At 59.5% G+C, this 26477-nt stretch overlaps 1 protein-coding gene across 1 annotated transcript; it reads left to right on the forward strand.

Moving 5' to 3' along the window:
- Nucleotides 1-8514: 8514 nt before the first annotated feature.
- Nucleotides 8515-17441, forward strand: TMEM151B (transmembrane protein 151B). The gene is made up of 2 exons (XM_086460882.1): nt 8515-8607; nt 16005-17441. Exons 1-2 carry the CDS (start codon nt 8515-8517, stop codon nt 17439-17441), a joined length of 1530 nt encoding a protein of 509 aa, XP_086317008.1.
- Nucleotides 17442-26477: the final 9036 nt, after the last annotated feature.

The following is a 26477-nucleotide window of genomic DNA, read 5'->3' on the forward strand; positions in this document are numbered from 1 at the left end:
GCTGTATGTCCCACAGGCATCCAGATCCAGCCACGCTCTCCTCTGACCTTCAACTACACCCACTAACGTGAAGCTCGGGCACCGTCTCCTTCCCATCTCCCTTCTGGCTGGGTGGGCTTCTACTGACCCTTTGGAGAGTTTGACTGGAATGTCTGAAAGATGGACGTGGCCACTCTGCCCCGTTATTGGCCTTCTGTCACTCATTCGGCGAGGCCTGGGCTCTGTTTCACGCTGTCTTCCTAACAGAGAGCTTTTCTGCCCGGCCATGCGACTTCTGGACTATATAACATGCGGCCAACCTTGATCTGCTGGTTTGCTTTTGAGGATTTGAAAACCGAAACTCTTGATTCTGGGCTCTTTCCAGTCCCCCTTAAGACGCGTCACTTAAAATGGTTAAAACTGCAGGGAAAAGCTGAGCCGGGAGGGACCTGTTCCCACTAGAGGTCAGTGTCAACACACGCTGCTCGAAGGGACCCAGCGCTGCTCAAAACAACCTCTGCGGCAAGAAACCCGGCTCAGCAAGGCTCCCCCACCCCACTGGGCTGCCAGGAGCATCGGGGCAGAGCCTGGGCATGGCAAGGGCTCCCCAGGCCACCTGTGACCCCCGGTAGTGTCCCTGAGGATGGCCTGTCCCCCACTACGGCGCTCTGATTTCCTCGGTGAAACCCCAAGTCTCAGCACCCAACTTCTTGAACCCAAGCTCTGCCTGCCTCAGTTGCAGCTGGGCCTGGCACCAGTGTATTCTCCGCTGCTCTTCGAGCTGTTAACTGGGTGAGATAAGTGAGACGAAGCTGAGAAAGAGGGAGAAAGGGAGTTTATGCCCAGTCTGTGTCTGGTCTGAGGAAAAATAATGGCACTTGAGTTGCCCGCTGTGGTCTTCCTTCATGTTTGAGGAGCACAGGTTACCTGAAATTGTTAAAAGCAGCTATTGGAAATGTGACTAGTGCTGGATTCCCCCCGTGCTGACTGCCCACCGCACAGCTTTGGTCCCGCACAAGCACTGGGCTGCTCCGTTCCCTGGAGATGAAGCCTTTTTCCCCCCTCCCCAGCAGCAGGAGTCCTGAGCCCAGCAGAAAGGTGCCAGACCCTCACCTGAGAACGCTCCCACTGCGTTTTCCACACCAGAGATGTCTCTGGGTGCCCTGAGCAGTAACCCAGACCTCCCCCTGGGACTCCAGCTCTAGCTCAGCCCAGAAACCACGTGCACTGGGCTCTTGACCAGGAGCAGAGGCCCAGGGAGAGCAAGGAAAGCTGCAGGACAGACAACAGGCTCTCTCCTCCGACTGCTGTTCCATATATTTGCCAGAAAATCGGCTCTGTAGCGCACCAAACTGGGTCACTTCGCTTCCTGGCCTAACAGGGTAAAGCAGGAACATGACTTTTGAAGATCCAACGCTCAGAAGTGAGGCCAGGCTTTCCAAAAGACCAGTCCTCCTCAGGTTACCTATTTTCTGGGGTAAGCAGCCCAGAAAATGCTGGCTGCTCTCTTGTGGTAAGTCTGGCTGAAATCACAGGACCGCTCTGAAGCCAAGGACGCTGCTCTGGGGCAACCTGCTTGCTTTTGCAGTAAGGGATCGTTTCCAGTCCGAGTTTTCCTCCTTGCAGCCTGTGCTGGGTGCCTCTTGTCCTCTTGTCCTGCTGCTGTGCACTCCTGTAACATCACAGGACCCATTGCACCAATACCGGGACGCACAACCCGGGTCAGATCGGGTTTGTCTACGTGTGGTAAGTGGCCGGCAAGTTGCCCAGCTGATGCCCTCCCTGAGAAGGACACACCGTTCCCGCTGCTGCCCCGAGTCCCGCGTGGTTTCTAGCTCCTTCTGTCGTTCACCGTGTGTATGATGGGTAGGAAGTCAGATGAGGAGGGTTAATTAATTCTTTGAACAGGGATCACACCCAACTCACCTCTCTCTTGGCCGTAGCGTTCACTCCCACCAGCAGAGCGTGGTCGATATAAAGATGCACCAAAAATCCTCGATCTTACGAAGCGAATGAACAAGACCCCCAGATGTTTTAACAAAATCTCATTCCCAACTAGATCCTCCTTGTGTCACTCCTGCCAGCTCAGTGGCTGCTCGCATCCCGGCAAATGGGTGGCCGCTGAGGCCTCTGTGCGCGTTTATTTACATGTGTGTGTGCAGCTGCGTGTGCTCAGAGCTCTCCCAAAGGAGGTGGCAGATGCGGTTGTGAACGGGGAGGGGATGGCAGATGGTCTCGGAGAACCGATAATAAAACCCTGCTGAAATAGCTGGTGAAACTGTGCCTTAGGTGAGAAATCTCGTCACCTGGGGCTCCCTTTATAGCTGGTGGAGAGACAGACTCACGTCCAGGGGCGGCCCTGATAACCTCTGCCTGGCCACAGCGCTTTACCGAAGCGAGCTGCTCCTTCCCCGCGGAATAGCTGTGGAAAGCAGCGCTCCGTCACCGGGCTATCATTTATTCATGACTCCCTAAGCACAGTTTATCCGGCAGGGACTCTCCGAGGCAGCACAAAAAACCTCGGCTCACCCAACCGCCCCGCAGCTCACCTCGCCAGAGAGCGCGGGACGGAGGCTGCCAGCGCCGCATCCCGGGCTTCGGCATCGCCGCGCTGGACCCGATACGGCCCGTCAGAAAGGAGGATGGGCCCACTTCCACTCCTGAGTTGCTTCCTCAGCCCTGCAGCCCCCCCCCCCCCGCTAGCCCAGTCCTCGCCTTCTAGCAGCGCTCTGCGTGGCTACCGTGCGACCGGTGCTGCCCAGAGGTGTTACCCGTGCGAGCTCAGCTCTGCTCTCCGGAGAGTTAAACCTCCCAGCTGCCAGGCTGAATTAGAGCTTGTGTCTCTCCTCGCTTGCATCAGAGCGATTTGGGAACAGGCCTGGTGGAGCCACCCTGCTGTAAGCAAGCGAGGAGCCCGGGCTCAGATGTTGGGAGAGAGGGGTGAGCAGGAGGGCTGGCTCGGGTCAGCAGGGCGGGGAGGTGGGGGCGAGCGGGCTGTTGGAAATACTCAAGCGCTGAGCAGGAGCACAGGGCACGCGGAGGGCAAGGGGCAGAGGAGCCCTGGCGCCACGAATAAGCGGTGAACCAGTCCGTGATGGCCGGGGCATGGGTGGTCCCGGCGCGCTGACGGTGGGATCGCAGCCCTTCCCCAAGGTGGGAGCGCAGCCGTTGCCCGGGACCGCCGGCCTTGCCACCAGCCCCAGCCCGTGCAGAGGCCCCTAAGCAATGCAGCCCGCCGTGCGGTGGGCTTTTAGCCCCTGCCCCACAACAGCCTCGGCTCCCCGGCCTGCCCAGGTCCGTGGGGGGAGTTGGGCGGCGTGCTTCCCCCGCCCAGGATGCGTCAGCTCCCACTGCTCCGTGCTGGGAAGGCAAACTGCAACGGAAACCTATTCTCTGCTTTTAGGGAGGTGACTCCCAGGCCCGTAACTAGGGACAGGCTGAATTCTCTGAGCCATTCGTTTCCACGGCTTGTTACTTTTTGGGGACGATGGGCCAAAAAAAACTCAGGCAGAACGAGACATTTACCATGGGAGGATGTGGGTCAGTTTGCAGGCGCTTGGGGTGGTCGCCGCTGCTCCAGAGCTGTAGGGGACAAGGTGCCCTGAGGGACGGTCGAACGGCATCTGGGCAGCTCTGAATCCGCTTTTGCTTGCCAGGGGCGACGGGAAGGAGGGCCCTGGGTATCCTGCTGGGCTGCTGCAGGGAGGAAAGCGACTTAACCTGAGCCAGAAACCTCTACGGAGCCTCACAAATAATTGTGGTGATGCAGAAATAGAGTCTCACGGGGGCTGGGTGGAAAAACAGCCAAACTGCACCCAGCCAGCCTGCTGGAAAAGGAAGGATCAGAGCAGGGATCATGGAGTTTCCAACGACAGCAATCGCCGTCCGTGAAACGCAGCCCGGAGCAGGAGCTGCCAGCCCACCTACTTCACGAGGTTTAAGGCTTCGCACGTTTGTGGACCGCTGGCATCCGGCCCAGGGGGATGCAGACCCCTGCCGAGTGAGGCTGAACAGAAACTGGTTCCCCAGTCACAAAGGAGTGACACCTACGGGTTTCCTTCCCGTGACAAAAACGGGCACGCCTGGCTCTCCTCCCAGCAGACGTGAAGTCTGAGGGTAGCTGAGGAAAACGCAACTATTGGCACCGATTTTCTTGAGGACGACGACCGCAGAGGCGAGTGGAACCCACTCAGTCAACCCCGCCGACCAGCAGTGGCAAAGGGATGTTGTTTAACTGGAGCAATAGGCACGTTCCTTCACCCACACTCCCCTTATTGCATTATTAAGGAGTAATTTAATCGGAGCAACACATTCTGGAAGGCTCGGACAACCAGCATAAAATAGCCTTGAAATTTCTAAATGTGATAGGCATTAGTTTCTGAGCTCAGAAAATCCTGCATCCAACACAAGGGGATTTTCTGCTACACATCTTCTGAAGAGAGAAAAAGAGGCGGACTGCTAGGAACCATCGCTTCAAAACAAAAGACTAAGATTTGATCACAGTTGGCCTGTTGGACAAAATAAAGCTGAACCCAATGTTACATATACAATGCCACAGAAATTTGGTGCAAAATCCAGTTTTATATTTAGGCGACGAAAGCCAGCCCAAGGATAGGTCACCTGGTTTAAAATGCAGCCCCTGTCAAAATTTTTCCAGAAATGAGATGTAAATTTACTGCATGGGTAACAACTAAAAACATAGTTAACCAGGAGCTGAAAGGCTATTTTCTGTACCCACCAGGGGCCGAAATTTGGGACCTTTTCTGGCTGAACACACTATGAAAAATGAATGGAGAATACCACTAATACGACTTACTGCTTTACATCTGCTTGGAATAGAAACTAATGTCCCTGCAGGGTGGCAGGTAGAGGTGTCTGGAGGACAAACCTATCGACGCCCCAGTAAGGCACCACCTCTGCTTCAGCTGCCATGTCTCCTTAAAAGCCTCCCTACTTCTTCCAACTGTTTTGTCACGTCAGAAGTGCGCCCAATCCCAGCAATGTCCGGCTCTCTGACACGATCTAACAGCAGAGCATCCCAAAACCCTACGGGGATAACTGGGGGGGGGATTCTCACATATAAAAGCAAAGATGTTTTAATCTTTTGCCCCCAAGAGAAAGAGGTGTTGAGTGTTTAGGGCAGTGCGTTATCATTAGGACTCCTGGGTTCTCCCGGTGATGGTGACACGGAACGCTGACCTTCTTGCTTCGCTTTCCAAGTGGCGTATACTTCATGCAGCCTCATTTCTGCCATTCTCGGGGGGGTCCTGTGCTCTTTGTAACACAGCCATGCCCTCGGGTTCCTATCTGAGGGTCAAAACCTGCCACCTGCCTGTTCCCCACAGTAAATGGCTGAGAACTTGTACAACTTCTGATGGAGCAGGGCACAGGACTTCTTCGGGACCTCTCAGCCCAGTATAGCCAGGGATGTCTTTGGCAGTGTTGCCTCCAAGACACAGAAAACGTGCTGCTGGGAGCAGCATCCACGATGTCCGAAACAAAACCTCCTGCCTCTGGCTCACCAGTAGCTGCTGACTCCACCGGCAGAGGCCAAACTGCAGGGCTCTGTGCGGGTGGCTCCACAGGGGTGGCAGCAGCCCGCTTCCTGAGGGTTGGTCCTAGGGGATAACAAGCCCCAAACGGGCACACCGAAGGAAGCTGCTCCTCGAGCCTGGGGGCGAGCTGCCCAACTCCTTGCACGCAGCATCTACAAGTCCAAAGTTAACACAAATTCCAAAGCAAATGGACAAATTCCCTGGAGGAAAAACCACTGTGGGCTATTAAATGCAAAGACTCAAACTCGTATCTGTTTTTTTTTCTTTTCCCCGCCACCCTTCTGCTTTGCTCTTTTTGGGTGACATTCCCTTCTTGGAGAGAAAACCAGAGCTCGTCCTGAAGGGCGGTCACCCCGCGGATGCTTTTTGGTCTGGTTGAGGTCACTTCCTCCAGGAGTCCCCAGCACTATAAAAAGCAGAAATGTGTAACTCATGCAAATTATTTGGAGCTGCCTACTGGTGTGCATGCAACAGCCCAGAGCCCTGCGGCAGAAACCCTGGCAGCCCTGGGCTCGTGCCTCTTGCTCTGCCATGGCACGCACGCGCCGGTGGGCTCTCCTTGGAGGCGTGGGATCCCCCACCTGAGAGGAGGGGGCTGCAACCCTCCAGAGCCAAAGCCTGCCTGGAGGATTGGGCAGGGGGTGCCTGAGCGGTCGGCAGGGAAATTCAGAGCCGGCTGCTCCTGCTTGCTGCTGTTCCCATGGAAACAGGGGAAAGGCGAGAGGAAACGCATCCCCAAGCCTCTTTGGAAGAGGAGCTCCTTCAGCAGCACCCCACCCCGGCTGCCACACCTCTTCCCAAAAGAAGCGGCGGCTGCCAAGTCCCCTCGGAGGCGTCTCCTTGAGCGAGGCCATCAGGCCTGCGGACCGCTCCTTCTCCATCCCAGGCGACAGAGTGGGTGAGAGCAAACCGCTCTTCCCACCGCCAAGGCTGAGCCTCAGAGCTCAGAAAAAGCGAAGCCATTTCCAGCAAATTCTGCAACTCGCGCTTTGCCCCAGTTTGGGTCTGGGGAAGCACCTGCAGGGACACCTGATTTCCCAACACTCTCAAGGAAGATGGGCTCTGCCTGCAAAATATCTGGGCCTAGATGAGTCTGGACCCTTCCTGAGCTCTGTGGGTGTGTGTCCCCGGGGGATGCTACTGTGAGTTTAGCTTGAGAGTCTGAAGAGACTTTCCCACTCCTCCCTGCAACCGAGCAGGACAGGTCTATGGGTGAAATCTGCTGCAGCCAGCTCTGTGATAGCTAGCTGAGCATCCTGGGGCCTGGTGGAGATCGGAGCAGTGAAGACACTGCCTGACCCAAGGTTTTTTTCCCCCGAGTGGTGGCATCAGTGCTGATGCTCAGCCTTACCCCCCGAGACCAGCTGGGGCTGCCCACGGATTACCAAAACAGCCGGAGCACACGCAAAGTGTTCCTGATCCTCCGAGCTCTCCCATTTCATCCTGAGGGGAGAAAAATACACAGGACCCCTCACCTGCCCCATCAGTAGCCCGGTGGGGGCTGAAGCCCCCCCCCCCCCCCCCCCCAGCCAGTCTGACGTCCCCTTGATGGGGCTGGAAGCGGGAGCCCTCCCCGGCAGTGCCCGGGTGGCAGGTCCGCTCTCAGTGGGGGTCCCGAGGGGCGGCGGCACCTGCTTCCCTGCCTGCCTGCCCGCTTCCCTGCCTGCCTGCCTGCTTCCCTGCCTGCTTCCCTGCCTGCCTGCCTGCTTCCCTGCCTCCCTGCCTGCTTCCCTGCCTGCTTCCCTGCCTGCCTGCCTGCCTGCCGCCGGCTCCTCAAGGTCACCCGCTTGGGCGGGCGCCGATCCCACCGTGCCCCCACCCCACCTCATCCCATCCCGTCCCACCCCACCCCACCTTCATCCCCATTCCCATCCCCACCCCACCCTCATCCCCATCCCCATCCCCATCCCCACCCCACCCCATCCCTTCCCATCCCATCCCATCCCATCCCATCCCATCCCATCCCATCCCATCCCATCCCCACCCTCATCCTCATCCCCATCCCATCCCACCCCATCCCCATCCCATCCCATCCCCAATCCCATCCCCATCCCCATCCCCATCCCCAACCCCATCCCCAATCCCCATCCCCATCCCCATCCCCATCTCCATCCCATCCCCATCCCCATCCCCATCCCACCCCATCCCATCCCATCCCATCCCATCCCATCCCATCCCATCCCATCCCCACCCTCATCCCCATCCCATCCCACCCCATCCCCATCCCCACCCCATCCCCATCCCCATCCCCACCCCATCCCCATCCCCATCCCCATCCCCATCCCCAATCCCCATCCCCATCCCCATCCCCATCCCCATCCCGTCCCCATCCCCATCCCATCCCCATCCCACCCCATCCCCATCCCATCCCATCCCATCCCATCCCATCCCATCCCATCCCATCCCATCCCATCCCCACCCTCATCCCCATCCCATCCCACCCCATCCCCATCCCCACCCCATCCCCATCCCCAATCCCATCCCCATCCCCATCCCCATCCCCATCCCCATCCCCATCCCCATCCCATCCCCATCCCACCCCATCTCATCCCATCCCATCCCACCTCATCCCCATCCCCATCCCCATCCCCATCCCCATCCCCACCCCATCCCCACCCCATCCCCATCCCCAATCCCATCCCCACATCCACACCCCCCCCCCCCCCCCCGCCCCGGCCCTCCCACCGCGGCTCATCCCCGCCCTCCGCCGGGCGCGGGCGCGGGAGCGGCGCTGCGCTGCGCTGCGGCGGGGCCGGGGGCCCGGCGGGCGGCGAGCGCTGCCGCGGCTGGCGGGGGGGAGGCGCCGTGCCGCGGCTCGGGGGGGGCCATGCGGCCGCGCCGCCCGCCCGCCGCGCCTCCCCGCCGCCCGCCCGGCAACCGGCGAGGCAGCGCCCGGCGGCGGGCGGGATAATGCGGCTGCCCAGCCCGCAGGCACCGCCAGCGGGGCGACCCCGCCGCCGCCGCCGCCGCCGCCGCCGCCATGTCCCCCCCGGCCTCGGCGGCCGCCGCCAGCGAGGGAGGCAGCAGCACGCCGGTGCCTCCGGAGGAGGAGGCGGAGGGGGCCCGAGAGGAGGTGAGGAGAACGCCCCCCCCCCCCCCCCCCACCAGGGGGGCTGCCCCCGACCCCCCTCCCGTCCCCGCCCGCTTCGCACGGAGCCCTCGTTGACCGCCCCGCCGCGGCTTTGCCCGCCCAGGGACGGACCCCCTCGCCGGGAGCCCCTCGCCCCTTCCTCCGACCCCGGGGTTGCGGTGCGGACCGGCCGCGGGGTGGGGTGGGGGGGAGAGAAGAAGGAGGAGGAGGAGGAGGAGGAGGAGGAGGCAGGCGAGGAAACCCACCCGTCGATCCCCGGCGCCGCTCTCCATCCCTCGCCCCGTCACCTCGGGCTCCCCGCGGTGCCCCCCGGGGCTGGAGGGGGCGTCCGGAGGTGGGGTCGGGGGGGGTAGGTGGTGGTGGTGGTAGTTGGGGTTTTGGGGCTCGGGGGGAGTGGCTGGGGTGTTGGAGGAAGGGGGAAAATCACCAAAAGAGAAGCGGGGGGCGCTGCTTGGGCTTCCTGCGGTGGGAAGAGGTTGTTAACGCCTGGGAAAAATAGGGATGGAAACCCCCCCACCCCGTCCTGCGCTCTGGTTTGGGGGGGGGGGTGGGGTGTGCCAGGAGGGGAGCACAGCTGCCTGGGGTCACCGCGAGGGAAGCCGCGGTGGGCTTGGGGCCGTGGCGAAGCTTGGGGTTGTCCCTGGTGGCTGCTCCCAGCTGGAGGGTGGCAGGGGAGAGCAGAAGGTGCGGACTGGTGGGGCAGGCCAGGTACCAGCACAGCCTTGCCTCCAGGTATGCTGCGGTCCCCTCCCCACCTGATGGGGACTTGTCTGGAGTCCAGGCGCTTACCAAAAAAAATAGCGTGAGGAGGAGCAGGGTGCTCTGTGCGAGCCCCTTTGCCTGCCCCCGCGCATCCTGGGCTTCCCAAGAGGGGGGAAAGCAACCGCACTGGCGAGCGAAACCCACCGCCTGCCACGGGGCCGGCGGCCCACGGGGGGCAGCTGGGCAGCAGGGGAAGGGCAGCGCGCTCCTGGCGTGGTGGGTTGTCCTCGCTGGTGAGACCACAGCTCAGAGGGCAGCTTGGGGAATGGGGGGGGTGGGGGGGGTGGGGGTGGCGGTGTGTGTGCTCAGAAGCTGGTGCATCGCTCGTCCTCAGCTGTTGAGGAGCTGCGGTTAGCAAGTGCTGCATAATCCTGGTGTTCTCTGCCTCCTTGGCTGAGGAAGAACGTGCATGCCCATGCACGGTTATTCTATATATACAGGCTTATATTTAGATATAAATAATTACGGGAGAGGAAAACTGAAGTTCAAGGACTGGGGAGCTGTAAAAGCGCCATATACTCCGCTCTGCGGCTGTTCCGCTCTTGCTGCCTCCGTTCAACAAACCCCGGCGCCCTGAGCCCATGCTCTCCAAACAGATCCCGACCGAGGTAGCTAAACCACGAGGCACCTTTTTAGCTTGAGGACGTGCTTGTGCCACGCTGTGACGTGGTCTCTTGCCCCCAGTGCCCTGGCAGCGCTGGCGCTATGCTCACGAGAGCGCAGTGGCTTTTGAGAGATGCCAGAGCGAGCGCCGGTTTGGATGAAAGAATCGTAGCAGGAGCGGTGCCGGGGTGAGTTTCCCTCGCCTACGGTGTCCCCTGGCTCGCAAGGGATTACGAGAAGATCGTCTGGGCTTTGATTGCTCCGTGGTGGCTGCCAACTAGGGTGGCAGTGTCATTGTCCCCTGGGGGAGCAGGCAGAAGGGCTGCAGTCAAGGATCTGCGCTGTTTAGGCTGAGGGCACGCTTCCCCCGGCCAGCAGCTATCACAGGCGGCTGGTGGAGGAGAGGGAAGCTGCAGCCGCTCCTGACGGTGCTGGTGTCTCATCTGATGCCATGAGGAGAGACTTTAGTGGGCGGCTTGGATTCGTGGGCTGACCTAGGGCAATTCTCGCCTTCCGAAATATCAGGAGGGGAGGGTGTTCCTGCGCCCCTATAGTGCCTGTGTAAGGCTGTACCGGCAGCGAGGTGTCCTCGTGTCCATCGGGACCAGCTGCTGGGGCCAGCATTGCTGAGGATCCCGGGAGTGTGGCTGAATCCAACCTGTAAGGGTCCGTTGGCTGGCAGGGAGGCAGAGGAGATGTCTGGAGGCAGGAAAATGGGGAATGTGCTCTGTCCTGTTTGAAGGTGCTTCATCTTGGCGTATCTCAGGTCTAGGAGCCAGGCGGGGCTTCAGGTGCTGCTCAGCTTGTCCCAGCAAGGCAAGTAGCAAGGGCTACTGGTCCGAGCGGGCTGAGCCCTTCTTCCCTGTTGGCATCACCCGCATATACCTACGCTTAATGGTGGTGAGCTGAGTCTCACTCAGCAATGCCTGTCCACCTCGGAGAGTAGAAAATGCCAAGGGACGAGCTCTTCAGCCTGGGAATGAGTGGAAGAATGTCCTTGTCCTGCTGCTCAAGTGAGGTCCGATGGAAGGAACCAGTCCTCCTCCAAGCTGCTGTGTAAAATGGAGACCTCGGTACCGCTGCAGGAGCTGGCTGCTGGCAGGGTTCCCCGGCTTCTAGATGCTCAGCCTTCCCCTTTCCTCTGCAGTTGGCAGCGCTGCCAGCCTGGGGCTGAGCCAGCTCTTTCTTCTAGGCAGGTGGTTCCTGAATCTGGGCCGTAGGCATGTGGGGCGTGATGTGGGTGTTTGCTGGGACCATCCTGACCGGGAGTTGCCAGGGCCTTGGAAGATAGATGGTGGCAGTTCCTAGAAATGGCTGGATCCTTCCAACCCGCCTTGTTCTGGGGATTTGAGGTCAAAGGGAACAGACAGGGCTTATTCATTTGTGCCATGATGTAAGCAAATCGGCCGGGCAGAGCCATGGAAACTGATGCTCAGGAGTCCCGCTGGAGTCTCCTGCAAGCGGCTGCCACAGCCTGGCGCTCAGGAGCTACCTGGGCCTTCAGGCTGCTGCTCCGAGGCTTTTTTGAATCATTTTTTTCCAGCCCCATAGAGGGCTGTCCCGAGGACCCCTAACCCTGTGAACCCCAGGGCGTCTCGTAAGGCGAAGGCTTAGCATTCTGGGGATGAATCGGAGATTTCAGGCAGGTCTCTACAGGGAGAGGTGGGTGAGAGGCGCGGGAGGTGAGGACGCGGGAACGCTTGTGACGCAGGGCGATGGTAGATGGGGCCAAGGGACGGGCTGTTTCGGAGACGAGCTTGAAGGATTCCTGGAGTTGTTTAGTGTTCAAAGTTGCAGCGTCAAGGTGGTAGGGGTGATGAAGGTATTGTGGCCCATGTGCTTGGCCACTGGGGTGCTGGGCAGGTTTGCCCCCTCAAAGAATTTTTGAGGAGAGGATTCTCCAGATCTCGAAGGAGTTTCGTGCAAGCAGTGTTGGGGCCCCCTCTTCTCCTGCCTCTGCCCTGTGCCTTGAAGGCATCTCCATGGGCTTCACAGCTGCTCATCAGTCATCCCGTCCATCCCTTCCCGTGCATCCCAGAGCAGCGGCTGCAGGTGTGGGGCTCCATCTCCTTTGACCTCCGGGACAATGTCAGAGGCAAACGCTACGTATGAGGGAGGGGAGGCTCTCGCAGCAGTCTACCCCCTTGCCTTTCTCCGTGTGTGTTACAGTGAGGGTTGTCCCACGTGTTCTATATGGTGGACAGAGAAGGGACTTGACTGGGATCCCGCAAAGGGGTTGGCCGAGCCATGGCTGGACCAGTTCTGCCCTCTAAACACTGCAGAGGTGTTGAGGTGCACCTGCAAGAGCAGATTTGCTTACCCCTCTCCAGTGCTCAAGCCTGAGCGATGGGGGAGGCTCCCAGTGGTGAAGGGAAACCCTATTTGCAGTGAAGTAGGGCAAGCCTTTCGCCTCGTTTCATCAGACTGCAGCGGGCAGATGACGATGGCATTTATATCAGAGCCTGCTCTCCTCCCGGTGACACTGTTCTGGGATAGAGAGGATTTCCCTCGGCGCAGCTTTTTCATCTGCGTGTTTGCTGTGCTGGGCTTCTCCAAGGCTGGTGAAGAGCTCGAAGAGGCAACCTGATTCAGCTGCTTCTGCAGGGAGAAGCCACGGAGCTGGCGGTTTGCTCCTGCGAGCCCTTTGCAGCCCGGGAGAGGAGCGAGGATGCTGCAGTTCCTACTGGGATTAGATTCTGCAGCTGGCTCCTCCTCCGTCTCTGCTGTGGTTGTGTCCCCTGTCATTGGCACTTGGATCAGCTTTCAGAAACCCCACCAGCGTGGCCGATGTGTGTGTGTGTTTTGCCTCAAAAGCCTCGGACAAAACTGTGCTGTAAACAGTTTACAGCAGGGGATAGCGTGACCCTGTAAAAGCTCTGCAGTATCGAAATGCTGCGTAGCCCTAGGAGGAGGCTAATGCGTGGACTAGAGCCCTGCTAACACAGTTCCTGGAACCAAGCCTGGGCTGCATCGTGCTCCCTGCCCGGGGTGGGTAACCGCAGTGGGGCTCGCCTGCGTCTCCGGGTGGCAGCCAGCAGCGCCCTTCTCGTGGGCCGGATGATGCAGGCAGCGCGGGATGCGAGGGGCTGGGAGGTGGCATTGGCTTTTCCGAGATGAACCTGGCCAAAGACCTGTCCCCCTCCTGCCCCTTCCCCAGCTCGGCAAACGAGCGAGCCGAACGCTTCGCTTTCTGCCCTTGGGCTCCGTTTGCAGATATCCCCCCGCCTCCCCGGCCCCCAACCCCGCGCAAGACGCTGTTGCTGTGCAAACCCACGCACACGCCAGGGGTAGCGTTTGCCCTGCATCTCCCCGAGACACCCCCCCCCCCGTTCACTCAGGCCTTCCCCACGCTCCCCCTCGAGCCAAGAAGCCCCCTTCCAGCCTCCCAGCCAGGGCCGCTGCCGCTGGGGAAGGCTGGCAAGGCGGGAGGCGGCCGTGGGAGACGAACCCTTCAGCCGCCTGGGTAGCGGCACAGCGGTCCGGCGCGGCAGAGCCGTGCTGCAGCCCGGCAAAGCCGGAGGGGTCCGGGCAGGCTCTTGGAACCCCCCCCTGAGCAGGGACGGCGCAGGTCAGGCAGCTCTGCCTGCTGGGTGAGCCCCCTTCCTCTCCTTGCTCCCTTTTCTCTTACCCTTCTCGCCCAGTGACCGTGAGGATGTTGCCGTAGTGGGTTGTCCTGGGAGGACTGGGGCGCACGTGTGGCCGTGCCGGAGCTGGTGAGCAGAGCTGTCCCGCACCTCTCCCTGCAGACCAGCGCTGCCCCACCTGCCTTCGCCGGGCTCTGTGTCTCTGTCACTGGCTCTCATTCTCAGCTGGTGGCCCCAAAGAGGGGGGCTCAGTGCTAGTGATGCTTGGGGCCTGCAGGAGGGTTGGGGAGGGACTTTTTGCAAGGGTGTGTCGTGGTAGGGCAAGGGGTAGTGGTGGGAAGCTGGGAGAGGGCAGGTTTAGACTAGATGCAAGGAAGAAGTTCACCCTGAGGGTGGTGAGACACTGGCACAGGCTGCCCAGAGCAGCTGTGGCTGCTCCCTCCCTGGCAGGGCTCAAGGCCAGGTTGGATGGAGCCTTGAGCAACGCGGTCTGGTGGGAGGTGTCCCTGCCCATGGCAGGGGGGTTGGAACTGGGTGGTCTTTGAGGTCCCTTCCAACCCAAACCGTTCGAGGATTGACCCCCAGCGGGATGTGCCACCGTTCATTCCCCTTGCCACCAGCAGTCCCTCGGGACGTGCCGCCCGCTCCGCTCGCGGCAGGCTGGCTGCTGGGGCAGCTCCCTGCCTTTGGTAAGGAAAACTCTGTTGGAGGTTTGGGCTGGATCCAGCCCTGCTAATCGCAGTGGCAGAAGTCCCACTGGCATGGGGGGGGACCAGGCTTTGGCAAGAGGAAAGGTTAGCACGTGGGACTCTAGGGGACCAAGCCAGGGCTGAGGGGCTCTTCAGGGAGAGCAGGGGGGAATCTCCTAGAGGAAAGGAGAAGCCCAAATCTGTCCCTAGACCTGCCAGTGGCGTTGTGACCTCTGGTTCTCGCTTTAATTTTCCTTTTCGTGCAAGAGTGAAAGTGACCCCCTTGCTTTCTAGTAGTGTGAGCCCATTAAGCCCTTTGGGATCCCTGGGTGAAAGACCTCTCCATCCCAGTGTGCTCAGGAATGGAGGAGGGATGGGGCCAGGCTTGAACTTCACTGCCCTGAGCGGTGTCGTTACCCCCTACAAGGGCAGAGGTGAGCTCAGGAGCCGTGCTGCACGCAGCTGGGGAGGGAGAGCAAAGCTGGAAGCTTCTTAACTGAGTTTTGTGGCATCTGCACAAGGCTGGGGTTCTTGCCCCGCTCTCAGCTTGCACCTTTGGAGATTGCTGGGTTGGATGGCATTTGGGCTGGGTGAAGTCTTTTGTATGGGAAAGCAAGTTTCATCTTTGCACGTTCTCCCTTTGGGTGTGATAATGCCAGGTCTCACTGACCAAGCTGGATCGAGACTTGAGGCTTCAGAGTGTGGCAGAGACCGACAGAGGTTTCCTTAAGTGGGTTTTTTCCCGAGTCTTTGTGAAACCCTGCAGGCACCATCCCTTTTAAAAGTCTTGTTGATGAAGTCCTGCCCTTTCCTCACCATGGAAGACCTGCAAGCAGTTTTTCCAGAAGTATGGCCTGCAACACCTGAAAAAAAACCCTGGTGCAGGCAGGGACATTTACTGGCAGCGGTGACTGCCGCTCGCCCTCCCTGCTCTGGCAGATCGGTAGGGTGCTCTTTGCCGCCTGCCCGAACACCTTTTAGGATGTTATTCCATACTCGCTTTCTCTTCCACCAGAGGCAGCCGCGTTTCAGTCGTGGAAAAGTACTTTCCCGTTTGTGTGGTTTGTAAAGCACTTGAGAAGCACTTCAGGGCCCCCTTGGGCTGCCGAGTGATGTTGTGGGAATCGCCGCTACCTAACAGAGGCCTTTCCAGCTGCAGAAGGTCCGTTCCTCTGCCTTACAGGCACCCCAGGCGGCTCGTGCCGCCCTGGTAGGAGAAATGTGAACGTGGCTGTTGGTCCTGACTGGAAAAACGGGGAGAGCCTCCTGTGTGAGCAGCGAGAGGCGCGGTGGGATGAGCTGTGGTGGGGCGTTCAGGTGGGATGCCCCACCGGTTAGAGCTGCTTGCGCTGGTGGGGTGGGTGCAGGAGCCGAGAGGTGCAGGGGACATCCCCCAGCCTCCGTCTTGCTGGGACACGGCGGTGGTGGGGGTCACTCCCCGTTGAAGAAGGGGGATGCCAGGGGTGCGGGCCGGCAGAGTGGCCCTTTGCCGCTCTCCTCCACGTCCAGCTGGGCGCTGGCCATCTCCCGTGGAGGGGCAGGGCAGTGTGGGACTGTCATCCTGGGGGAGATCCCGGCCTCTGGCCTGCCCGCTGAGGCTAGGAGCCCCACGGCACCTGCTGTGTCGTCCCCATTCGTGGAGGTACCGGTGCCACCCTGCTACCTGCTCCCCTTCCCCTTGCTGCTGTAGTGCACTGACTCCTCTCTCGTTTTCTCTCTCCTCCCCGGTCCTCCGGAGCAGCAGCGGCCGGTGAAGCAGTCTCTCAGCAAGTCCCTGTGCCGGGAGTCCCACTGGAAATGCCTGCTGCTGTCCCTCCTCATGTACGGCTGCATGGGGGCCATGACCTGGTGCCATGTCACCAAGGTGACCCGGCTGACCTTTGACAGCACTTACAAGGGCAAGTCCATGATGTACCACGACAGTCCCTGTTCCAACGGCTACGTCTACATCCCCTTAGCCTTCCTGGTGATGCTCTACGTGGTGTACCTGGTGGAGTGCTGGCACTGCTACACTCGCAACGAGCTGCAGTACAAAGTGGACGTGGAGAGCGTGCACGAGCGCGTGCAGCGGATGCAGCAGGCGACTCCCTGCATCTGGTGGAAGGCCATCAGCTACCACTACGTCCGCAGGACCCGGCAGGTTACCCGCTACCGCAACGGGGATGCCTACACCACCACCCAAGTGTATCACGAGCGGGTCAACACCCACGTGGCCGAGGCCGAGTTTGATTATTCCAATTGCGGAGTTAAGGACATCTCCAAGGACCTCATTGACTTGGAGAGCTACCCAGCCACGCGGCTCCGCTTCACCAAGTGTTTCAGCTTTGCCAACGTGGAGTCGGAGAACTCCTACCTGACCCAGCGGGCCCGCTTCTTCACGGAGAACGAGGGCCTGGATGACTACATGGAGGCCAGGGAGGGAATGCACCTCAAAAACGTGGACTTCAAGGAATACATGGTGGCCTTTTCCGACCCGGACAACCTGCCTTGGTACGTATCCCACTATGTCTTCTGGGTGGCGGCTCTGCTGACCCTATCGTGGCCGCTGCGGGTGCTAAACGAGTACCGCACCTCCTACGTCCATTACCACGTGGAGAAACTCTTTGGGTTTGACTACGTGGCGGTGACGCCGGCCGAGGAGCGCTCCTTCTGCCGCCGCATGCCCCGCGTCAACACGGTGGACAGCACCGAGCTGGAGTGGCACATCCGATCCAACCAGCAGCTGGTGCCCAGCTACTCGGAAGCGGTCCTGATGGACTTGGTGGGGCTCTCCGGCTGCAACGGCTACTCCGCTTGCCGCTACGGGGGCTACCGGCAGAACTGCGAGCGGTGCCACAGGACTATAAGCAGCTCCTCCATCTTCTCCCGCAGCGCCCTGAGCATCTGCAACGGCAGCCCCAGGATTCCCTTCAGCAGCAGCCGCTTCTCCCTGGGCCGCCTGTACGGCTCGCGCCGCAGCTGCCTCTGGCAGAGCCGGAGCGGGAGCCTGAACGAGCAGAGCTGCCCCACCGAGCAGACCCGCCTCTCCAGCCAGGTGACCGTGGAAGAGGAAGACCCCCCTCCTTACCAGGACGCGCTCTACTTCCCCATCCTCATCGTGCACCGCAACGAAGGCTGCCTGAACCACGACCACCGTCACCTCCACCGCAACGGGTCCTGCGTGGAGACCTCACTGTGAAAGCGGAGGGCGGTGACAGCTCGTCGTCCGTTGCCTGGCCCGAGCCAGCGCGGGGTTTGGGGGGAGGAGCGCAGGGAAGGGAGATGGCCTAGGAGGGACATCAGGATGGAGCAGACGAGGCGTCTCGCTCCAGCAGCCAGTGAAAGCTCCCCCTGCCGCGGCTCTGACCTCCTGGAGGGCTGAGTGCTGACGCTCCCCCTGACGTGGCACTGAACTCTAGACAGGCCACCACATGCAAAAAAAAAAAAACAACAAAAAACCAACCCAAACCAACCAAACCGACCCCAAAACCGTACTTCATGGCATCAAGATCCAAAGGGGGGAATAAAAAGACAGGCCTGATGCAGGGACAGGGGTGCTTTGGCTCCCAGCCCTGGCTCCAGGCTGGCTTGTGCTCCAAGGAACCAGCAGCCACCAGAAAGCGCCCTGCTGCACCTCTGCCCGCCCTGCTGCACCTCTGCCTGCCCTGCTGCCCGCGCTGGAGCGAGACCCCTCGCAGGGTGGAGGGGAACGGGCGCCTTGGGAGCGGCGTGTAACTGCCTGTGCCTAAAGGTCTGGGGCGTCCAGGCCCGTGGAGCTGAGCGGCAGGTTAGAGCAAAGGCTGAAAGCCACGAATCCAGCTCTTCCCCTTTCCCCCCCGCCCCGACTGTTCCCCACCCTCCCCGCTTTTTTTTTTAGACCACGCTCCGACTGTTACTCTGTTCTCACTGCTGGGAATGGCACCGCCTCCAGAGGATCCCGGGCTCTGCTCCTTAGGAAGCTTCGGCACGCCAGCTCTGAGAGCCAGCATCCCCTAGGTAAAGGGCTTTGGGTTTGGGATTCCAGCAGGCAGGCAGCGCCGGGGAAGGGATGGGTGTGCAAAGCCAGTTGGAGCGGAGATCTGTGGTGCTACTGGTCTGCTTGCTGGAAAGAGAAAACGGGAGGCTGCTGGTGAGCTGGGGAAGGGGGGAGAAGGCGGCAGTGGGCCAGACGTTGTGGTAGTAGGTGGCGTGTCAAGTGGCTGGGATCCCTTCTTGGCTTTGGAGTGAGTCCTGATCAGGTCAGACAAGCATCAAGGAAGGCTCTGGTCCATTCAGCTGCAGTTCACTGGTTGATAATGGAGCAGCGCGTTGGTGCATGTCTGTGAGAGTGGATTGTGCGTGAGGTCAGGCTGGGCTCTGGCTGCAGAGGCTCCTGGCAGCCTGGCTTTGGCAGAGAGCTCCGAGGGGCTGAGAAAGGCAAAAGCACGCTGGAGCGTCAGGAAAATGGTCTGGGGGAATGAGGAGCAAAGGGATTCTCTTTCCGTAGGGCCCCACTGTGGGTGCGGGACCCACCGGTGGGAGACAGGGAGGTGTCTGCTGTGAGGGACGCTCTGCAGAACAGAGGCTGGGGATTTGTTAGAGGGGGACCTGCTTAAAACCGAGCAGAGGTTTGCAGAGAGGTGTCAGTCTGTGAGAAGTGGGGTGGCTCCTGTGTAGCCCGTTAGCCCCTGGGTTCCTCCGTCTTGCTGTTAACCAGGGCAGGTTGCTCTGCTGCGAGCTTTGCGCTGCCCCTTCTGCTGGAAAGGATCTCGGTGGCGTCGGGCAAGGAGCCTTCGTGTTAGTGAAGCTGCCTGCAGGCACTCCGCTTTTCCTTCTCCATCAGTCTCTCATGGATCTCTCACGTCCCTGTTCTCAGAAAAGCTGTCTGCTTTTCCGTCGGCTCTGTGGGGGAGCGCAGCCCGAATCAGCCAGCCGTTTCTCCAGCCAGCGCTGCTCCTCAGCCTCACCATGCTTCCCTCATCAGCTGGGGCAAATAGCTGAGAGCAGCAGGTCCTGGGTGACAAGAGCAAGTCCATGAGGACCTGGGCATTCGAGCAAGAGGTAACAGCAAACAGTGAGGCGTTGTATTTAGTCCAGCCTGTCTTCCTCCTGCCAACTATTGATGGAGGCTCTGTTTCTCTAGTCATGCTGCTTCACCTCACAGGTCTTGCGGAGGCTGGAAAGGCACCCTTCCACCACAGCAGTCCTCTTTCTTTTGAAAATCATCTCTTGCTGGAGCAGTCCGCACCCGCAGGCGTTGTAAGGCTCCGCTTGGCTTTGCCCCCAGAGCAGTTTGTTCTGCTCTTTGTGCTTTGCGTGTCCTGCTCAGTGTCTCTTGCCCTTCAAGTCAACTTGCCCTCAAGTGCTGGACTCCAAGCTAGACTTGGATCTCAAGCGCTAGACTCCAAACAGTGGGGGTCTGAACAGAAAGTCCCTTAAAATCTCGCTCCTTTAAGTCCCTTTAAGTCCCTTAAAATCTCCGTTAAGATTCTGTCTTGTCGTCTGCCCTTACTCTCACTACCAGACCTAGATGTTGGTTTAGATAAGAGGGTGCCTTTGAGAACAGAGAAGCATAAGGTCTCCAGTGTGGGCACATCCCTCTCTGCATTTTGTTCTTACTATTGGGACAGATTCAGGCGGGGTGAAGGTGGCTGCAGCCCCCTTCCTTGCTTAGCGATGCCGTTTGGCTTGCTGGGCGCTTGCGCTTTCCTCTCCAAGGGCCTAACGTCAGCCAAGGCCGACGCTGGGGGCCCTTGTGGCTCTGGGGACATCATGGTGTGTGCTTGTAATTCCCAGTGAATCGGGAGACAGTCGGGCAGTGGAGCTGCAGCGGGTCATTAGTGAGGAATGTGGTCTGCTTGTCCTTCCCTACGTGTTCTCTTTGAAATCTCCTACCCGTTGCTTAAATTAGGCTGTGATGGCCGTCTTTCTGTCTCCAGCCTCCAAGGTACCTTGGACAGATGGATTTATCTAAGATTTGGCAGGCTTTTTAGCTCCCTGGGGCAGAGACAGTCCTCGGAATAGGGACAGATTAGTAGGGTCTCTGTGCCCCTGTCCTTTAGCACCTGCAGCAAGGTTCTGCTTCCAGCCACCTTGTCCTTGGCTCTTTCTGGGCCTTTTCCTGAGATTGCCTCAACTCGTCCCTCTGGCCCCGTTTTCACCCACAAAATCTTGTTCTGGAGGTGGTCTCTCTGGGTGGTCTCTCCTGCTGTGGCCAGCAGGTTCCTGTCGCTGAACACCTTCCCCAGGAGCACATAGTCCCAGCCGCAGCCAGGTCCCAGATGTAGTCCCAGTGCCACGGTCTGGGGCTGTCCCGGACCCACAGCACCCTGAGAAGTGGGACCTCTCTCGTCAGTGCTCCCCCCTGCACGCTGGGATTTCTCAGACATCCGCTTCCTCATATTCTTGGCTCTGCCACCCCACTGCGTCTGGCGGAGCTGCCCGCCCCCTGGTCCAGCCTACTCCATTCTCACCATGCTGGAGACCCTCCTGCCCTGTTTTAGGCCTCAGGAAGGCGGGAGGGCATGCTTGGGCACGGGAGGGGAGCAGGAGTGGGCAGGAGGGACAGGAGCTGCCTGGTGGCTTGGTAGAAAGTGGTGGAGCTGAAGAGGAGAGGCTGAAACCGTGGTGGTTCTCCCTCTCCTTCTCCCTGCCTGCAATGGCAGGGCAGCATGTCTGGCCAGGCTGGGAAGTTCACGGCAAACAACTGGGCTCTCCCTTCCCGCTCCTGGCACGGGACACAGCAAGAAGGGTGTGCGAGTATAGGTTTCCTCCTAAGTGTTGATGAGGGACCCTAGTGCCCTGGGCAAAGGGCAGCTGATTGAATTCTCCTTGCAGCTCAGGGGATCAGCAAAGATACCCAGAGCCGGTCTGTCCCTTTTGTGGCCGACAGCCTCTCCGTGGCGGAGCGGTCCCATCTCCTGGGCACACAGACATCCACCCGCCGGAGCTCCAGGCTGAGCAGCAGTCGGGCGTCTGCTCTTCCCGCAGACTCGTGTCTGCTCTCTGCTGCGTCTGTGTCGGTGATGACGATTCCTTTGGCAGCGCGTTCGACGGCCCAGTCTGCTCCTCTCATGATAGCCTGCTCCCTTCTATCTAACCTGAATTGTCCCTGCTGTATCTTAATCCCATTACTTCTCCTCCATTGACTGGTGAGTCTAATTGGCTCTGCTCCTTTTCCCCATGGCCTTCCTGACACAAGCAGGTGTTATCTGGTCTCTTCAGCCTTCCTTTCGCCAGTGCCAGGGTCTTCTCTCCCCCCAGGATCTCACTGGGCAAACCCTGGCTTGGGTGGCAGAGCAGAATTTTTCCCTGTGTAGCGAGTCCATCCTTCCTGCTCGGAGCCCAGCCTGGGCAAGGGGAGAGGGCCAAAGGTGCAAGCAGTGCCTTGGTCTGTCAGGGTGGCTGCGTCCTCATTTCTGGTGCAGAAGATCTCTTCAAAGTGAGCGAAGTGCACAGAGCTGCTGGCCCCTTGTGCAAGAAAAGCAGGACAGCCTGCATCCCCCTCTGGGAAGGTGAAAGCCGGCTGCTCGTCAGTACGAGGGGGCAATAACTAGAGGATCTCTGCGGTCAGATGGCTTTGGGTTTTTCCATACATCATTCACCCGTTGCAGCTTTCCACGGGCCAAGAGTCGGGCTCAGCATTGCGCTTGTCAGCAGGCTTCCCTTGCATACCTGGGAGAGTGAGGTGGGAACGCTGCCAGCTCCTCTTCCCGGCGCTGTTACATCCCTGGAAGAGATCTAATCCTTACTGCTGCAAGGTTGGACAATAAGTTTGGGCTTTTTGGTGTTTCCCGTTGCTGCCAGTGTACTTGTGGGGTACTTCAAAGCTCTTCAGCTTTCCTGAACTAGAGAGAGAGAGAGAGAATGAGCGTGTGTAGCTGGTCTTCAGGACACATCACCGCCCATTTATCCATCTTTCAGCACAGCCTGGAAGCTTCCCAGACAGTGCCTAGCGCTGTGCCTGTGCAGAACCAGGCAGCGATGCCACCCAGCCCGGGTGTACTTCTTGAGCCCACCGCATGCCCTGCAGACCACACCGAGGAGGGGGATTTCAGAGAGGCCTAAGCAACTGCAGGGACATTCCTGAGCGCAGGGAGAGGGAATCTCAGCTTACGGCCAAGGCCAAGCATTCCAGAGACAGGACACCAGGGAAATACTCAGGATTGGCGCTGGGGAAGCTGCTGTTCTTCTCGTGCCAAACAAGCACAGCCCCCTCCCTTTCCCCTTCCCCCTAAAATGCACGTTAGAGACTCAGCCATCGCTGCCCTCATTGCTGTCTCTCCACTGCAGAGCTGTTTGGCGACTCTGATGGGTGCCCATGGGGAGGGGACTGCAGGAAGAGGTTTGTTAAGTGGAAGTTTAAGAAAGTTAGGTAGCCTCTGATGTCAGTAAAACAGTGTGGGAGCAATAATACCTTTTAAGCTCTTTTTCCAGCCTTTCCAACCGTGGCTTCAGTGCTGCTGCCTTGCTTTGAGCAGGGTACACCCTTGCTGCAATGTAGCTGTAGGGCATGGGTCTGACATAGCACACCACCCCCCAGAAGTATTACCAAAGGGCTGTGGAGTCTCAATTTGTGGTACGTGCTTCTGATCGCGTTTTGTTCACGTTTTGGGGGTCAGAACAAGGTCTGTAGGAATGTGATCTGGGCGCAGGGCGTCTCGGAAACGGGGCGCGGTTTCGGCGTTAGCTCTGTTTGGTGGTGCTGCCTCCTGGGGTGCACGTGGGCCTGGAGTCTCCACTGAGACAGGTACGCACGGGGCTTAAAGGCTGGTTCCCAGGACCTGGGAGCCCAGTGGGGTCTTGGGGCTGAGCCCAGCTGGCCTTTTTCCCCATGGGCATTCTGGAAAAAGGGGGAAGGGGCTTAGTCCCTTTTCAGGTAGAAACTACTGGGCTATGTTCATTCCTAGCGTGATTTTGTTGAAGGCAGTGGTGCTATACCAATGCGAGCTTGGCTTGGCAGCTCCTCGGGGTGGTCTGTCCTTGGGTCCAGCCAAACTGATCTGTCACAGTATTGCTTTGGTGCGTGGAGTTCGTGCTGGGGCTTGGCCAACACGAATCCTGAATATCTACTGTCCGTGCAAGCGGTGGGTTGAATTGTTCTGCTCTGCTGCCTCCATCACAGCTGCTCCGCCGAGGGAAACGTTGTCCCCATGGGTGCGATCTCATCGACTCCCGAACGAGCACGTTGACCTCCACCGCGCTGGGAGAGGAGCCTTCTCCTACAGGACCGTAGCCTTTCCGCACACGAGGGAAAAGAGGTCCCAAGGACAGAACTGAACCCGCAAGACCTATGGCCTCGTGGCCTCCCCTTCCTCCTTCCCTCCTCACCTCGTCTGTCTGTCTTGGCGGAGGAACAGTTTCTTTGGGGAGTTCAGCACGCTCCTCTTCCTGCAGCTCATAAACAGGCTCTACTGACAGGTACATCATCCACCTATGCAACACTTCCAGAAGCTGCCGAGTCTTCAGGAGCCCGTCACGATGTGCAGCATGGCCATCCAGCACTGAGAATAAGCACAGCGGCTGCTGGAAAGCTAAGTGGGTTTTATTCCTCCCCCGACTCCCGAGTAAGACTGTTTTTGTTGGGGCTTTTTTGTTCGTTCGTTTGGTTTTTGTAAACTTCATTTTGGGGAAATGAAGCTTGTGAGAAATCGGTGCCCATCCTGAGCCCTCCCCAGTCTTTTGAACTTCGGGAACGGGTGGATCACCTACTGTGATTATCGTTTAGCGGATTTTGTAGAGCAAAGTGACTTCACACACAGACACATGAGGTTCTTTCACTCTCCATCAGCACAAGCTGCTTCTGCGATCTTAGCTACTCACATTAGTGAAAGAAAAAGCCTAGCTAGAATGTGGTGAGATGACTTAGCGTTTCGTATCAGTCCCATGGTCCCAACGTCCATTAGCAGCACCGTCAGCTGCCGTGCCGTCAGTTCGGACTTCGGATGGCAGCCCACGAACTGGCCAGGGTGGAAAAACCTTCGGAAAAACCCAAGCCCAGCTCTGTACACATCTCCAGCAGCAGGTGCAGAGAGAGAGGATCGGCCGAAAGCAGACGTTGCCTCCTGCTCAGCCCAGCCGGGAGCTGGTGGGCTCCGGTTGTGCTGCGCCTGCCCTCGCAGGGAGAGCTGTCCCCAGGGGCCGAGCAGAGGGGGACGCAAGCGCTGGCACGTCTTGACGAAGCAGCAGGCACGGCACCGTTCAGCCAGCTGGGGAAAAAGCGGTGACAACCAGACCCCCAAAATAACAAGATTTCACTTTGGAAATGCCAGTGGCTTTTTCAAACTGAAATGAGACGAAAAGGCCTTAACAGTTGCGAGAGAAGTGCTGCAGGGTGCTGTTCCTTGTGTAAAAAATGTCATTTTGGACGATGAGGTGAGTTTAAACGCTCCGCTTCAGCCAGCTTTCGTTAGAAATGTGCGGTGCTGGTGCAGATGAAGTGCTCCAGGAAGCCTGGGCTGGTGGCCCTGTGGCTTTGCAGTGGGGTAAGCTGGTCAGGAACGGAGGCTGGAGTTCGAAGTCTTCCTCTGCCCCAGAGGTGCGACCTGTCCGTCTACCCAAGCACGGGCACAGGGCAGGGCGGGCTTCTGCCTGCTCCTGTGCACGGCTGGGCCCATGGCCCTGCAGAGGGTCGGTGTGTTGGTGGCTTTGGTCTGGGGTCACCCACCCGTCCTTGCGGCCAGGGCTTCGCAGGGTGACAGAGCATCCCTGGTTCCTCGTGAGAGGAAACGCCTGCCCTGCTTTTTGCGAGGAGATGGTGCGAAGTGTCGCATTTGCTGCGGTGAGTGGTGGGGAGCTGGGATAGAAGCATGGAGGAAGCTGTGTTTGAGAACGAGCTCGTCCCTCGCTGCCTGCCTGGCACGGGAGAAAGTCTGGATCTGGTCCCTGGCCAACACTCTCCAACTCTTCTCACCCTCCCCGAACCCGATGTACAAACTGTCATTCCTCTGAGCTGGGCAAAGCCAAACCGCCCCCCTCCTGAACTCCAAATGATGGGTTCGCGTCGTTCCGGTCCTCTCCCAGCTTGGTGCCGCGGGCCGGCCGTGGAACACCGGCGGACGCGTGATGTCCTCCGGCGTGCGGGTGGCCGGAGCTCACCGTAACCTGCCGGTTTGCCTGCCCGCAGCCTTCCAACAACGCTCCCTGCCCCGGCGTGCCTCCTGCTCGCTTGGGGGAGGGACGGCACAGCCTGCAGAGCGTTGCAGCGCATCCTGGCCTCGCTTTTTGGGCTTCACCGGAGAGTTTCGCCGCACTTCTCTGAGCTTTTGTAGACAGGGTGAGTCAAACAGCCCGAAGTTAGGAAACGGAAGGCCTTGACGTTTTGGTGGTCCCGATTTCCAGAGCTCTGGGGAGGAGAGGCGTGTTGGCTGCCGTGGCAGCGCAGAGCCAGGGGACAGGGGTTGTGGTGAAAGCAGCTGGGGGAGTCTCTGAATGTGGGCTCTGTGCTTCTCCGCTGGGCTGATGGAGGCACAGCTGATGGAGGAGCTAGCTGAGGAGGGCAGAACAGCATGGGAGCGCTCAGCAGGACGTGCGGAGAGGAGGAGGGGGGCTGCCTGAGAACGGCTGCGGAAGGCTTTGCAGAGGCGGTGGTTTTTATGAGAGAGGCAAGATGGGGCAAGGAGGCTGTGGGGGGATAGAGGGAGCAGGGCATTTTGATGGAGAAGCCCAGGAACAAAGCAGGCTGTGCGTGCTGTGGCCGGGGAGACGGGCAGGAGGTATTTCCAGGCTGAGGTGCCCAGGCCAAGCCTCGCTGCCTTGTCAGAGCAGCGATGTTGCCTCCAAGCCCGGCACTGACAGCTCGAGCACGTGTCACCCAACCGCAGCGGCTGATGCAGCCACAAGGTGTAAATGTCACTAATGAATAAATTGCCTCGTGCCTTGGAGAGGCTAATCCATCATGGCCGGGGAAAGGGATCTGACAGGCTTGGCTATTTCGGGCGTAGCCTGTAGGGAGGAGGACCTCTTTGTAGCTGAGCTGTCCCCTCTGCCTCGGGAAGCCGATGCAGGGCTTGGCTCTGTGCTGCTCGCCAGCCCCATGAGCTCAGGCTTCGTCCCTCTTCGCTGCGGCCGCGGGAGGAAGCGGGAGAGGGTCTAGGTTAGCCAAAAGCGCCCCGTCAGCACGGGCTGGCTGGTGAGGGAGTTTGGAGGGAGGCTGGGGCAGGGGGGGTGGGTGCTGTCAGGGTAAAGCGGTGGGTCCCCAGCGGTGGGGAGAGCGCGTGTCGGCTGTCGGGGTGCGGGGCCGGGGCCTGCACCGTGC

Source organism: Leptosomus discolor, chromosome 2 (genome assembly GCF_034619465.1).
Source record: "Leptosomus discolor isolate bLepDis1 chromosome 2, bLepDis1.hap2, whole genome shotgun sequence".
NCBI lineage: Eukaryota > Metazoa > Chordata > Aves > Leptosomiformes > Leptosomidae > Leptosomus > Leptosomus discolor.

What these genes read in the sequence shown, in the direction of transcription:
- TMEM151B (XM_086460882.1), top strand. Translation starts at nt 8,515, where the DNA reads ATGTCCCCCCCGGCCTCGGCGGCCGCCGCCAGCGAGGGAGGCAGCAGC. An exon ending in CGGAGGGGGCCCGAGAGGAG is followed by an intron (nt 8,608 to 16,004) that starts GTGAGGAGAACG and finishes CCTCCGGAGCAG; the next exon opens with CAGCGGCCGGTGAAGCAGTC.